This window comes from Littorina saxatilis, linkage group LG9 (genome assembly GCF_037325665.1).
Source record: "Littorina saxatilis isolate snail1 linkage group LG9, US_GU_Lsax_2.0, whole genome shotgun sequence".
In the NCBI taxonomy this organism is placed as follows: Eukaryota; Metazoa; Mollusca; class Gastropoda; order Littorinimorpha; family Littorinidae; genus Littorina; species Littorina saxatilis.
The window spans coordinates 6,154,570-6,170,819 of record NC_090253.1 but is presented as its reverse complement, the minus strand read 5'-3'; the positions used below and the strand labels follow the sequence as shown (position 1 = coordinate 6,170,819).

The 16,250-nt window shown below is 45.1% G+C and overlaps 1 protein-coding gene across 1 annotated transcript; it reads left to right on the top strand.

Annotated features, from left to right (window-relative positions):
* The first annotated feature begins 5,933 nt into the window (after window positions 1-5,933).
* On the top strand, window positions 5,934-7,964 carry LOC138977348 (uncharacterized). The gene has a single exon (XM_070350249.1). The coding sequence runs from the start codon at window positions 5,990-5,992 to the stop codon at window positions 7,709-7,711; it is 1,722 nt and encodes a 573-aa protein (XP_070206350.1). The 5' UTR covers window positions 5,934-5,989; the 3' UTR covers window positions 7,712-7,964.
* Window positions 7,965-16,250: the final 8,286 nt, after the last annotated feature.

Here is a 16,250-nt window from a genome sequence, read left to right as displayed (position 1 = left end):
ACCACGACCCTCGTCTCGATTCCCCCCTCTACGTTAAAATATTTAGTCAAAACTTGACTAAATATAATAACAAGTCGCGTAAGGCGAAAATACAATATTTAGTCAAGTAGCTGTCGAACTCACAGAATGAAACTGAACGCAATGCAACGCAGCAAGACCGTATACTCGTGGTCCACCGCTCACGGCATAGGCAGTGAAATTGTCAAGAAGAGCGGGGTAGTGGTTACGCTATGCTGCATAGCACGCTTTTCTGTACCTCTCTTCGTTTTAACTTTCTGAGCGTGTTTTTAATCCAAACATATCATATCTATATGTTTTTGGAATCAGGAACCGACAAGGAATAAGATGAAAGTGTTTTTAAATTGATTTCGAAAAAAAAAAATTTGATAATAATTTTTATATATTTAATTTTCAGAGCTTGTTTTTAATCCGAATATAACATATTTATATGTTTTTGGAATCAGCAAATGATGGAGAATAAGATAAACGTAAATTTGGATCGTTTTATAATTTTTTATTTTTTTTTACAATTTTCAGATTTTTAATGACCAAAGTCATTAATTAATTTTTAAGCCACCAAGCTGAAATGCAATACCGAACCCCGGGCTTCGTCGAAGAGTACTTGACCAAAATTTCAACCAATTTGGTTGAAAAATGAGGGCGTGACAGTGCCGCCTCAACTTTCACGAAAAGCCGGATATGACGTCATCAAAGACATTTATCAAAAAAATGAAAAAAAACGTTCCGAGATTTCATACCCAGGAACTCTCATGTCAAATTTCATAAAGATCGGTCCAGTAGTTTAGTCTGAATCGCTCTACACACACACACACACACACGCACGCACACACATACGCACATACACCACGACCCTCGTTTCGATTCCCCCTCGATGTTAAAATATTTAGTCAAAACTTGACTAAATATAAACAAGTCGCGTAAGGCGAAAATACAATATTTAGTCAAGTAGCTGTCGAACTCACAGAATGAAACTGAACGCAATGCCATTTTTCAGCAAGACCGTATACTCGTAGCATCGTCAGTCCACCGCTCATGGCAAAGGCAGTGAAATTGACAAGAAGAGCGGGGTAGTAGTTGCGCTAAGAAGGATAGCACGCTTTTCTGTACCTCTCTTTGTTTTAACTTTCTGAGCGTGTTTTTAATCCAAACATATCATATCTATATGTTTTTGGAATCAGGAACCGACAAGGAATAAGATGAAAGTGTTTTTAAATTGATTTCGACAATTTAATTTTGATAATAATTTTTATATATTTAATTTTCAGAGCTTGTTTTTAATCCGAATATAACATATTTATATGTTTTTGGAATCAGCAAATGATGGAGAATAAGATAAACGTAAATTTGGATCGTTTTATAAATTTTTATTTTTTTTTACAATTTTCAGATTTTTAATGACCAAAGTCATTAATTAATTTTTAAGCCACCAAGCTGAAATGCAATACCGAAGTCCGGGCTTCGTCGAAGATTACTTGACCAAAATTTCAACCAATTTGGTTGAAAAATGAGGGCGTGACAGTGCCGCCTCAACTTTCACGAAAAGCCGGATATGACGTCATCAAAGACATTTATCAAAAAAATGAAAAAAACGTTCGGGGATTTCATACCCAGGAACTCTCATGTCAAATTTCATAAAGATCGGTCCAGTAGTTTAGTCTGAATCGCTCTACACACACACACACACACACACACGCACAGACACACATACACCACGACCCTCGTTTCGATTCCCCCTCGATGTTAAAATATTTAGTCAAAACTTGACTAAATATAAAAACGGGCGCACAGTCACACACACGAACGAACGAACGAACACACACACACACACACACACACACACACACACACACACACACACACACACACACACACACACACACCTGAGACAGAGACTGTCAGACAGATTGAGACAAAAAGGTTATACGAAACCAAGAACGATAATTTTATAACAATTAAAAATATGATGCAAAACCAGTTAGTGTCACAAGAGAAGCCAATCAGACGAAGCAAACATCAAGATGACAAAGTTAAACAAATTTGTAAATGTTATTCATAAACCTCTCTCTCTCTCTCTCTCTCTCTCTCTCTCTCTCTCTCTCTTTCTCTCGCATGATGTCTCTCTCTCTCTCTCTCTCGCATGATGTCTCCCTCTCTCTCTCTCTCTCTCTCTCTCTCTCTCTCTCTCTCTCTCTCTCTCTCTCTCTCGCATGATGTTGAAAAAGTGCAAGCTGCACTATACCACTTAATTCACATCAATTAACTCGCAATTTACCTCAATGCAATGCATTTTGTGTACATATATATATGATGTGTTTTCACTTTAGTTATCTGTTAAAATGTAGAATTTTAGTTTTTCTATTTTCTATTTTTTTTTATCTTGTATTTTTATTTCATTTTTTGTAGTTAGTCTCTCTTTATTCATCTTTCGGATGAGAAAAACCGAGGTCCCTTCGTGTACGCTACATTGGGGTGTGCACGTTAAAGATCCCACGATTGACAAAAGGGTCCAGGAAAGGGTCTTTCCTGGCAAAATTGTATAGGCATAGATAAAAATGTCCACCAAAATACCTGTGTGACTTGGAATAATAGGCCGTGAAAAGTAGGATATGCGCCGAAATGGCTGCGATCTGCTGGCCGATGTGAATGCGTGATGTATTGTGTAAAAAAAAAGTACATCTCACACGGCAAAAATAAATCCCTGCGCATTGAAAATGTGCGCAATATAAATTACATAAAATAAAAATAAAAAAATAAAAAAAATAAAAAAATAAATCCCTGCGCTTAGAACTGTACCCACGGAATACGCGCGATATAAGCCTCATATTGATTGATTGATTGATTGATCTTTAGGGCGAGGGCTGGATGTACAAAAGCAGACTACTGCTTAATCTACTACCCTCGTTAAATAAAGAATTGTCATTGTCATTGTCATTGTCTCTCTCTCTCTCTCTCTCTCTCTCTCTCTCTCTCTCTCTCTCTCTCTCTTTCGCCCCCACCCTTCTCCACCTCTCTGTCTCTCTCTGTCTCTCTGTCTCTCTGTCTGTCTCTCTCTCTCTCTCTCTCTCTCTCTCTCTCTCTCTCTCTCTCTCTCTCTCTCTCTCTCTGCGGTGTAAATGAAACAAATCTTTGGTAATAAGAAATGCAATAGTGACATCAAAGCTAATTTGTCAATTTAAGTCAGTATACACGAGTGACACAAAAACGATACAGCCATTTGAGGGTGGGGGTGTCTTTAAAAGGGGGTTTCCATTGTAAAAGAAACAGCAATTTGATAAATGATACATTTGTTTTCGAACCAAACAAGTCGGCTGAAATCATGTCAAAGCTAAATTCTTTAAATGCGAGCATTATACACAGAAGAGTACTCAAAAGAAGAATGTACAGCAAGCTTATTACAATCAGTGAAACATGTCAGTGTCTGTATCAGTCAAACAAACCTGACATCTTTCAGCCAAAATCTTTAATACATGATTAAGTACAAACACATGAGTGAACTTATTTATGAACGATACATCAATCTCATCATTAAAACATGAGTATTTCAAACGAATCTGAATTGTTGAAGTCGATTGTCCTCCATACAATAAATATACAATATAATTGAAAGTAAAACTAAAGAAAAAGCAGTGCAGGCAAAATGGTCCCACTGAAAACCGACTGAGAGAGAGAGAGAGAGAGAGAGAGAGAGAGAGAGAGAGAGAGAGAGAGAGAGAGAGAGAGAGAGAGAGAGAGACACAGAGAGACAGAGAGAGACAGAGAGAGAGAGAGAGAGAGGGGGGGGAGAGAGAGAGGGGAGGAGAGAGAGAGGGTGAAAGAGAGAGAGAGGGAGAGAAAGAGGAGAGAGAGAGGGAGAGAAAGAGAGAGGGAGAGAGAGAGAAAGAGAGGGTGAGGGAGAGACTTAGGGGAAGAGAAAGAGAGAGAAAGAGAGAGAGAGAGACAGAGAGAGAGAGAGAGAGAGAGAGAGAGAGAGAGAGAGAGAGAGAGAGATGTCTTACTACAAAATCAACAGGTTAGTATTTTCAATAATAATAAAATTTAAAAAAGCAAAATTAAGCAGCATACAGACACACGCATCATTATTCTACAACTTTGCTTTTTTTATTAACATGATTATAAGGTTTAAACAAGGTGGTATTGAGATTGTAGCTCTCAAAAAACAAAGACCGGACAGAGCGAAACAGGGTGTGCCAGCGAAAGAATGGGCACACCGCGATGGCCGGCGCGCGGGTCTCGGTTACTGCACGTGTTGCGGCGCTTGGTGGCTCTATTCTATATCTCTGTGATCAGTCGTCGCAACCACTCTTTTTCTGAAAAACAAAAACAAACAAAAACTGGGACGTACGACGTTCGCTTCGGTTAAGAATTGTTAAATTTTTGTGAGGAGGTCAACATTTTAAGTAACAAGTGTTCAAAAAACTTCATTTTACTGTGATAGACCTAATTTGTTAATAGTTTCAAACACGGAAACCACCATGTAAACTGAGACAGGAAACAATATTTGATCGGTCCCGCATAGCCAAGTAGGTTGAAGCGACTTTAAAAACCAAGAACCAAATGTAAACGTACACTGCATACACACAACACCAAGGCAGCCATGTGTTCACATTTCTACTTACCAAACACTGGAACATCTCTACAAGACTGATCAGATACAAAATGTTATCGGCGTGTTTGTACCGTTTTCGATATGATCTTGATGTTATATTATATATGCCCAAATGAGTGTGGTCAATTATGTATCTATACATCCGTAGATGCCTTTCATTTGTTTCATGGATCCTAATTCTATGGACTTTTTTGAGTGGTAAATGTTGAAGGAGGAAAGAAAATATATTGTGAGTGGACGGATGCATGCTTTTCATTAAAAGCCTCACAATGATGTGCTTGGCAAATCAAAAGAAAAAACACAAAAACAACCTTGATGTTATGAATGATTTTTTTTCCGTTTTGTTTTTTCTCAAGAAGAACTGGATTTAGCCGGACTAAAAGATTACACCTGGGACCCCCCCCCTCCTCCCGGACAATTTGATTAGTCTTTTTAAAGGTGATCAAGATGTTTAACACGATTTGAAGTTACAAGTTATTAGACAGGTATAAGCTTTTTAGAACTTTACTCATGTTACTGTGAGATACCTGAATGTACATCGTTTCAAACACGGAATCCACCATGTAAACTAAGAAAGAAAACAATCCTAAATCGACCCCGCATAGCCAAAAAGGTTGAAGGAATGTTAAACGCTCAGTTTGCATATTTGCTTTCCAGAGTTCAGAAAGTTTTAACGTGCATTATATGACAACACTCACATGGCCTTACTCTGCGTAGACACAATCACATGTACAATGGACGTCCAAAACGGTTTAAGATAAAAACAAAATGTCTTCACCAGCTACTTTCGTTTGTTAACACTGAAAATTGCAAGTTCAGACACGCGTGTGTGTTGTGTTGACAAGAACGACTTTTAACATATTGACATTGCACTACTGTCAATAACATTGCGAGTAGAATAAATGACTTCCACTTGCAAGGAAGTCAAGTGAAGGTCTACTTTAGTCATTGTATATGTTCAGTGGGTATGTACATCTGTGTTTGTATTTGGAACGCTTGCCATTAAAACAATGAACCATGTGAGTCTATGCAAAACAGAATGCTATGTACAACATGATTTGAATATTTGCGTCACACACACACAAACACACACACCCCCACACACACACACCCACACACACACACACACACACACACCCACACACACACACCCACACACACACACACACACACACACACACACACACACACACACACACAAGTACAATCGTGTTATCCCAAAATGTAAACAACAGTCTTAGAAAGATAATGCCCTGGTTTCCAAATTGCTCTCCAAATAAATGTAGGTTTCTAAACCTTGTGTGTGTGTTTTCAGGTTGCCATAACTCCCTGGACTCTCTATCCTGTACTCTACCTGTTTCCATGGCAACGGGAGGTACGCCGCCACACTTAGCTGGCGAGGAGAGAAAAGAGTCTCTGATCTGTTCTCTCTGCCTGGAAGTGTTCACCTGCCCCAAGTTACTTCCCTGCCACCACACCTTCTGCTTGACGTGTCTGAAGGATCTGACGTCACGACAAGGATCTGCGTCATTCCCCTGTCCTCAGTGTCGTCTTGATGTCGTCATTCCCGCAGGAGGCGTGGCCACCTTTCAGACCAATTTCTATCTGCGCTCCGAAGATCTTGAAAGAGCAAGAAACAAAACTATGTGTATGACTCACCCTGATCAAAACCTGGACCTTTACTGTGCTGACTGCAAGCAAACCGTGTGTCTCAAGTGTGTGCTGACCAAACACAAGCAGCACGACACTAAGGATCTCTCGGAGGTTGCCACTGAAGCCAAGGAACAGCTAAAGAAAGACGCGGCCCGCCTGCAGGAAGCGTTGTCCTGCATGACTGACGAAGTGACGGCAGAGAGCAAAGAGTTGAAAGATGTGCAGGACAAGAAGGCAGCACTACAGGCAGCCATCAAGCGCAAGCACGCCACGCTGGTTGCCATGGCCAACAAGATCCGCGATGTCTCACTGGCTTCCCTCGACACCGTCAGTGGGCAGATTGAGAGTCAAGTCAGCAAGGAACTGGACATCAAGCAGAGCAACCTGGTTGAACTGTGTCAACTGCAACAACAGACACAGCAAGCCATCGACAGCGGCACCAGCCTTAAACTGCTCACTGTTGCCAAGGAGATGAGAGAGGGGCGGGGCAGTCCCCAGGCTGTGAAGAACCTGACTCCAGAAAAGAGAAGCAACTTCTGGCGGCCGGTCCTGAACCGTGAAGTGGCGGAAGATGTTATTGAACAATCTGTCACAAAGTTCTTCGGCAGTGTCCAGATAGTACAGATGGAAACAGCAGTTCCCGAGGTTACGGTGAAAAAGTTGTTTTCTTGTGGAGACGGGGATGACACTGAAGTGTTCAGTCTGTGTCCCTTTGATGATGACACTGTGTGGGTGTCGTTTGCACGACGTAAGGCAAAGGACGATGCACCATGCGAACAATTTGACATAAAAGGAGCCAGTTTAGCGACACAGAAAAATAGGTTTGGAAAACTGACGTATAAATGTAGAGGTGGATCAAAGGGGATGTGGACGGCAACGGAAACAGGAAGTTTTCTGCACACGTTCGACAAGTCCCAGAAAAGCACAACCTTTAACCTAATCAAGAGTTCGGCCAAAGACGCTAATATCCAAACAGTCAAAGTAACATCAGATGACCCGTTTGAAACAATAGACACACCACTCTTCAGCATTAAGGTTGGAACTCAACGTGCGTTCGACGTGGACAGCAGCGAGCAGCTGTTTGTTGTGGTGGAGGAGGCTCAGTCGCCTGGCGGTCAGCGTCAAGTCCTCCTGTACCGCCGTGACCAGCACACTCCCGTGTCCACCTACACTCCTCCCACCGCCGCCTGTCAGCCGTCCGACGTGTGTTTCTACAGGCTGGGGGGCAGGGAGGTCCTGCTGGTGGCTGACCAAGGCACGGACAGTGTCCACGTGCTGCACGTGCAGGGCGATGAACTCAAGTTTGACCGCTACCTGGCCCCGGGCTGTCCCCTCTTGGTGCAGCCCACAGCTCTCAACACGGACTCTCAGGGTCGCCTGTGGGTGGCCTGTAAAGGGGGCGCCATCCTCACCTTCACTCCCATCGCGTGAAGAATTCCTTTTGTCCATTTGTACTCAAAGCAAAGTTTTGGCCGTGTGGTTTGAAACTTATTTTCAACAGACGATTTTCGGAAATAACACCGTTGGGTTTGTATGGGTTGTGAAAGTAAAAATAAAGTTGCACGTGCTCCTGTCCACGTGTGTCCGACACACCCCTCGCTAGTGATGAGCCCCTGCAATGTGTGTCCGACACACCCCTCGCTAGTGATGAGCCCCTGCAATATGTGTCCGACACACCCCTCGCTAGTGATGAGCCCCTGCAATATGCGTCCGACACACCCCTCGCTAGTGATGAGCCCCTGCAATATGTGTCCGACACACCCCTCGCTAGTGATGAGCCCCTGTAATATGTGTCCGACACACCCCTCGCTAGTGATGAGCCCCTGCAATATGTGTCCGACACACCCCTCGCTAGTGATGAGCCCCTGCAATATGTGTCCGACACACCCCTCGCTAGTGATGAGCCCCTCCAATGTGTGTCCGACACACCCCTCGCTAGTGATGAGCCCCTGCAATGTGTGTCCGATTAAAAATCAAGGGCATTCACTCTTTCACAACACACAAACCCGACACAGTTATTTTTGGAATTCGTCTATTCAGTTGAGAAACCAATATCGTGACTCATGTACATACATTTTTCTCTCTTCTTTTCGATCGTAATCACGTAGATGACGGCCCGTACTCCAGCTTACGCTTAAACTCCTGTCATAATTAATTACAATTTCAGTATGTAGAAGTTAGCTCGATGGCGGACATACATAACAACATTAACTTGATTTTCAAAGATGATAAAAAGACTTGAAAAATAAAGTAATAGGGGACAGATTAAGCATGTAACGTCTACTTATAAATAACGTGAACCATTCATTAGCAAAATATCTCTGTGGAGTAAAAGCCAAGGGTCTGCCGCACACGGCAACTGCAGCCCAGAGATCCCGAAGCAAATCACCCCAGGTCATATTGTTCATCACTAAAACGAACTAATAGGGTGTCAAATTTTTGGACAGAATTAACAGAATCGAGTTCTTTGGTTTGTTGCTTGATGAAGGAATCATGGAGAACGTGATTGGTAGCCTTGTCAGGGGACAACTATCGAGACGATGCCTTCAGCAGATATGTATGTGGTCGTGCCGGTTGGTGTTTTGGTTTGATTATCCAAGTTAACTGTTACTACTCAAGTTAGCTGTTACTACTCAAGTTAGCTGTCAGTAGTAGCTGTTGTTGTTGAAGTACCTCTCCGTTACTGAGGGTTTGTTTATATCTCTCGATTCGTCGGTTCTTGGACTCATGCTCTTAGTAAGTGAGGCTGCTGTTTCTTTTGTACCTCTCAGTGACTGAGGGTTTGTATACATCTCGTGTCGTATCCATTCTGTACAATTTGCGCATTATGTACAATGAGCAGCATATCTTGCACATTGTATACAATGTGCACCGAGTGAGCAAGATTGTTGAATGGCGTTCAAGCTACACTGATATATGAATCATAGTGAATGGTTGAATGGAATATGTGAGTAAAGTGTTCAAATAACGATGTTTGTTATGTTTAAGCATTGTTTTAATTCTCATTTCGCTAAAACTATACAGTGCATTAGGAATTTAATTAGCTCTCATTAGCTGACGTTGTTGTTTCTATCTCTTACTTTTAGCATGACATGACAATGTGAGCGTTATTATGAACGAATGTTATGTGTGTGTGCGTGTGTTGAAACAACATTAATTGTTGTATTTGTTTTTATTGTTTAATTAAAGGGCCAGTCAACAGGTTGCTGTCGTTTCATGTTTTCGGGCCAAAAAGAGATTGCTTACTCTTTTCTCTTTACTCTTTACTCAAGGTAAATATTACAAAAAATATATTTTAAAAAAGAAAAGATTTTGAATATTTTTTTGAAAACAAATTTGTTTTGGATTTTTCGTTCCATTCTTTTCCTTATCACATGCACGCCAGTTCAAAACGCCGAAAGCAAAAAAAAAAAACGCATGCATATTGGTCAAAATTGAAGCGAGTTACGTCCGTTTTAAAATAAAATATATGATGTCATTCTACTTCCACTACAAAGTTAAATGTTATTTCCAGCCAAACTAACAGCGCTATCGATGTGCGGTTTCACTAAAGGGGTTCCTATGTGTCACGTTTCAATATATCACTTAAGGTGATTATGAACCGGTTAATTACTACTAATTAACTAACCACACCACGATCCACTCTCGCAGTCATACAATTAAATAGAGTCAACAAAAGTATAAGTTTCAGACGCCTGTTTATGTATAAACTCTCCACCTCCCTCGAGCCTTCACTCAAAATATGTTCCTTTTACGTTCTCAACACGTAAAAAACCAGTGTTCACTGACAAAATGCCAGTATTATGTAGAAAATTATAGGAACACGCTGAACCCGTGTAAATATAGTTAAATGCGAATGTTCTGTCCGAAAAGCTCTAGTTCGTGCAGGTGTCACACACCCCACGTTGTCACTACGCCAATGAAATCATAGATACGAAAAGACAACGGTGGTCAACGGGGTGCGTACGACATGGTGCACTTAGCTTTATCTCTGCTGCTGCTGCTTAGCCGGTATGCTGGTTAGCCGGTTCGCTGGTTAGCGTGTCCGCTGGTTAGCCGGTTCGCTGGTTAGCCGGTCCGCTGGTTAGCCGGTCTCCTGGTTAACCGGTCTCCTGGTTAGCGTAGCTTCAACAGGTCCCGCCAAAGTCAGCCGTGCAGACGTTACAGGAACACGTAACGAAGCGAAGCGAAACGAACGGATCGAACGAACGAACGAATCGAAGGCTCAAAAGCCTATGGTTGTAACACTCTCAATGGAAGCAAAGTCCGCTTCCTCCCTGGAACAGCCTCTGTTCGTCAACAGTGACCAAAAACGTCCAGAACCCCTTGTCGAATCCTTATGCGAAAGCCATCGCCGACGAAGGAAAGTTGACGACTTGTCCTCAGCAAAATACGTGGCAGAGAGAAGAAATAACTCGTGGAAGTTCCCCTAGAGTGCCGAATATAATACTCGGTGAAAAACCATCATACTCTAGAAACTGTGTATACGATCCTTCCCCTTCTGCCGCTGGGTGTCAAGTGTGCCGTCCTTGAGTCTCTGACAGACCACCTAGCCAAATACACGTGACTGACCTTGTCACAAAACCAGTCCAGCTATACACAATTTTGCCTCCCCAAGCAGAAAAAAGACACGAGAAACTCAATCCCTGAAAATCCCGTGTGCGCTGTCAGCGAAAAACCTGTCAGCTCTATGACAGCAGAAACCCGCACTGTGAAGCTCGTGCGTTTCAAAACATCCGTGCTCGGGAGCACTGTCAGCAAACTCTGCTGTGTCCAATATCACGCACAGGCGCTTTCTATCATAACCGACCAAGAACAGGCACTCCACTGAGTGACACTTTCTTGGTCTCTGTCACCCGATCGTGACACACCTCCCCTCTTCAAGACGAAACCTCGGTTTCGCTCACAGTCATGTTCTCCTCTACAGCCCGAGAGAGAAAGTCAGCTCCAACATTGTTGGCGCCCGGAATGACGCGTACCGTGAATTGGTACGGTTGGAGAATCAACGCCCAGCGCATAAGTCTGGCGTTTGCCAACCTTGCAACCTGAAGATATTGCAGAGGTTGATGGTCTGTTTCCAGACAGAAAGGTCGTCCTCAAGAACGAGCAACCCCTCGTTTCACCCCTGATGACTGCAACCTTCTCTGTCTTCTTGTCTTTGTTCTTCTGGTCTTTGTTCTTCTCCCCGTAGGCTGTCCTCTCTATGTAGGCGCGCAGCAGGTTGGCGTGGTACAGGCGTGCTTTCCCGTGCATCATGATCCTGTAGTCGTTCTGGCCCACTTTCGCTGTCACCTCAAAAGGTCCTTGCCACTGCAGTTGTAGCTTGTTGTGTTTGACAGGTAAAAGTAGCAACACCCGTTCTCCAATCTTGAAGCTGCGCGGCCGTGCCTTGCGGTCGAATCCTCGCGCGTAACGCTGTGCTGCTCTTCCCAGGTTCTCTTGAGCCAGTTTGCAGGTCTCTTCAATCCTGTTCCTGAGTTCTACGATGTAGGTCGCTGTCGTCTGCACCTCCTCGTCAGCTTCTTCGTCCGTCCAAACCTGACGCAGGATAGCCATGGGACCGCGTACCTGTCTGCCGTACAACAACTCAAATGGGGAAAAGCCCAAGCTCTCCTGAGGAACCTCGCGGTATGCAAAAAGCAATGCTGGGATGTACCTGTCCCACGTGCGTGGTTTCTCCTGAGCTAGTTTCCTCAGCATGGTCTTCAAGGTGCCATTGAACCTTTCCACCAGTCCGTTGCACTGAGCATGGTAAGGAGTGGTGAAGTGCTGCTCCAGTGATAGCAGTCGTGCTGCCTCCGCCATCACTCCTCCCGTGAACTGCGTGCCTCTGTCGGTGAGTACCTCTGATGGAATTCCCAGCCGGGACCACATAGTAACCAGAGCCTCAGCTACTCGCGTGGCTTCAATCGATTTCAGAGGGATCGCCTCTGGGTATCGAGTAGCGTAGTCCACCATGGTCAAAATGTATCTGTTTCCGTCCTCAGACGCAGGCAAGATGGGCCCGATGATGTCCACTGCCACCCGACGAAAGGGTTCGTCGATGAGCGGCATCTTCTCTAAGGGGACCTTCCTCACCCTTCCTTTGGCAACCACCTTCTGGCACTTATCACAGGACGCACAGAAACGTCGGACATCCGTGCAGATGCCTGGCCAGTAAAAGTGGCGCCAGACACGATCCGTGGTCTTCTTGGTGCCAAGATGACCTCCCAGAATCGAGTCGTGTGCCGTTGCCATGACACCCTCGCGAAACTCGCGAGGCACGACAACCTGTTTGAATGTACCTTCTTGGTTGCTAAACTCACGGTAGAGCAACTTCTTGTCCCTGAGGAACCTTGACCTCCCATGCTTCCCGCTCAGCTTCACCTTCCCCGACTTCGCGTGCTCCCGAGGAGTAGCTAAGGTCGGGTCAGAATCCTGAGCCTTCGCGAGAAGCGCGGGGGTCACGTTCCCCAGGGCAGCTCGTGCAGCAGGTAGGGGTTTGAGAGGTTTGTCCTCTCGCTCCGCCTGTGCCCGCGTGAGCACTGAAATGACGTCGGGAGACCGATAAACGGGAACCTCCCTGGTGACGCCGTCCACAAACTGAACCCGGTTTCCAATGAGCAGGTCGCATGGAGGATCGTCCATGACGACGGCCACAATGGTCCCCGTGAACAACGGTGTTACGACCTTGATCACTGCCGTGTTCAAGTCGTAAGCGTGAGATGCCTCGGCCATTCTCACCCTGATGCTGTCTCCTGTGTAGGCCATAGCTGGAACTAGACTCGCCCGAACCACTATCATGTCTGCTCCTGTGTCCCGCAGACCTTCGCCCTTCACTCCGTTAACGTAGACGTTACAGTGGGGCTGGAAATGTTTCCTGGAGCACGGAACGCAGAGTTGTGGAATGGTGCATGAGCTCGTGACGTCCCTGAACTCCTCACTGCCAACGAAGTGAACGCCCTTCTGGTCAGCCTGTCTCTTGTGGCAGTCCTTCTTCACGTGGCCCCGCTTGTTGCAGTAGTAACACTGGATGTCAGATCTGGAACTCGATCCCTTGTGTCCCTGATCGTCCTTCCCGTCCTTGGGTCCTGAAGAACCCGAATTTCCCGATTTTCCTGGCCGTGAGCCTGAAGATTTGCCGGAGATCGCCTGGGCGTCCTCGTGTACTCTGATCCAGTCGGCTGCCTCCTGAGTAGTCTTTGGCTGGTGCTCCTGCACGAAGGTCACCACCTCAGGTCGCAGGCTGGACATCAGTTGTTCCATGACTATGAGGTCGGCAAGGTCGTCGACGGTCCAGTTCTTCTCGGCCATCTCCACCCAGCGCCGCAGGTAGAGATTAAGGCGTGCCACAAACTGATGGCTCAGCTCGCCGCTCAGTCTCTTGCTGTTACGCAGACGTCGTCTGTAGGCTTCCGCAGTCAGGTTGAAGCGCTGGAGTAACGCCTTCTTTAGTGCCTGATAGTTTCTCGCCTCGTCGTCCTCCAAAGCGTTGTAGAGCTGCAATGCGCGTCCTTTTAAGCAGGTGCTAAGGCGGCTAGCCCACGTGGCCTCTTCCCACTTCTGGTCGGATGCAATGCGCTCAAACCGGCGTAAAAAGTCGTCGAGCTCGTCCTTGACATCGTCGAACGTCGGCAGTCTCGTACGGTCGGCAACAAATGTCGGCGCGCTAGCCTGAGTAAGCGTACCTTTCTCGGCCTGTAGCCTAGCTAGTTCTAGCTGGTGATCGCGTTCGGCCTGTTTGTCCTGTCTGTCACGTTCGGCCTGTCGTTCGGCCTGTCGTTCCCTTTCTTGTCTGTCAAGATCGTCTTTCCGTTCTCTTTCCTGTCTGTCTCGTTCGTCTTTCCTTTCCTGTCTGTCTCGTTCGTCTTTCTCTTTCTTGTCCTGTCGGTCACGTTCGGCCTGTCGTTCTTGTCTGTCAAGCTCTTCTTTTCTCGTCTGTCGCTCTATGTCTTCCCTACGTTCCAGCTCCTTGCGTTTAAGCAAACTACGCGCTCTAACGCGTGCGTCTCGCTCTGTCTGTTCCTCGCTACCAGGAGTCTCAAAAGTTAATCTCTTCGTAGGAGATCCCCCTGTAGCCATGGTTAGTTTTAGCAAAGCTTTATTACCAAAGTAAGTCTAACGCAGCTATAGCTAGAACACGCGGTGACGAAAGCGGTGGATACAAAAATCCAGCAACCGGAAAATGCAGAAGAAAAATCCAAACGGTGTAGAACAAATCGCGTAGCCTACTTTATGGCTGCTTTTTGCGGTGAAACAAAGTGTTTCCCACAGCCGTGGCCTACTTTATCGGCTGCTTTTTGCGGTGAAACAGAGTGTCTCCCACAGCCTTGGTTAGGACAGAAGTCCTCGGACCCTTCCCCCCCAAAATTCCAACAAAGTCAAAATATGGAGAAAAATCCAAGTAAAACAAGACGGTAGAAATGTAACCAGTTACAGAATGCGAAACAAACAATGTAGAGAAAACTGAGTAAAACAAATAACAAATCCGCTAACCCCGCTCAGCTCTCTGCAACGGAAAACTCTGAACGTACAACAACAAAGATTCACAAACAAAGGAAAGGGAAATAATCACAGTTAGCGCATACAATAACTCACAAATTACAATTTACATTTCCTGCAAGATGTGAATCGCTTAAGGTGTGGTATATGATCAAAACTATACAAAAAAGGGTAGCACCAAGCAGAAAATAAGTCGAGCACTGACGAGATTATCTGCTCTTAGTTATCCTTAATTGGTGGGTCTTTATCAGTTGGAAATTAACTGAGTAAATCCCGGCTTGGCCCCCATGTGTCACGTTTCAATATATCACTTAAGGTGATTATGAACCGGTTAATTACTACTAATTAACTAACCACACCACGATCCACTCTCGCAGTCATACAATTAAATAGAGTCAACAAAAGTATAAGTTTCAGACGCCTGTTTATGTATAAACTCTCCACCTCCCTCGAGCCTTCACTCAAAATATGTTCCTTTTACGTTCTCAACACGTAAAAAACCAGTGTTCACTGACAAAATGCCAGTATTATGTAGAAAATTATAGGAACACGCTGAACCCGTGTAAATATAGTTAAATGCGAATGTTCTGTCCGAAAAGCTCTAGTTCGTGCAGGTGTCACACACCCCACGTTGTCACTACGCCAATGAAATCATAGATACGAAAAGACAACGGTGGTCAACGGGGTGCGTACGACATGGTGCACTTAGCTTTATCTCTGCTGCTGCTGCTTAGCCGGTATGCTGGTTAGCCGGTTCGCTGGTTAGCGTGTCCGCTGGTTAGCCGGTTCGCTGGTTAGCCGGTCCGCTGGTTAGCCGGTCTCCTGGTTAACCGGTCTCCTGGTTAGCGTAGCTTCAACAGGTCCCGCCAAAGTCAGCCGTGCAGACGTTACAGGAACACGTAACGAAGCGAAGCGAAACGAACGGATCGAACGAACGAACGAATCGAAGGCTCAAAAGCCTATGATTGTAACTCTCAATGGAAGCAAAGTCCGCCTCCTCCCTGGAACAGTCTCTGTTCGTCAACAGTGACCAAAAACGTCCAGAACCCCTTGTCGAATCCTTATGCGAAAGCCATCGCCGACGAAGGAAAGTTGACGACTTGTCCTCAGCAAAATACGTGGCAGAGAGAAGAAATAACTCGTGGAAGTTCCCCTAGAGTGCCGAATATAATACTCGGTGAAAAACCATCATACTCTAGAAACTGTGTATACGATCCTTCCCCTTCTGCCGCTGGGTGTCAAGTGTGCCGTCCTTGAGTCTCTGACAGACCACCTAGCCAAATACACGTGACTGACCTTGTCACAAAACCAGTCCAGCTATACACAATTTTGCCTCCCCAAGCAGAAACAAGTCGCGTAAGGCGAAAATACAATATTTAGTCAAGTAGCTGCCATTTTTCAGCAAGACCGTATGCTCGTAGCATCGTCAGTCCACCGCTCATGGCAAAGGCAGTGAAATTGACAAGAAGAGCGGGGTAGTAGTTGCGCT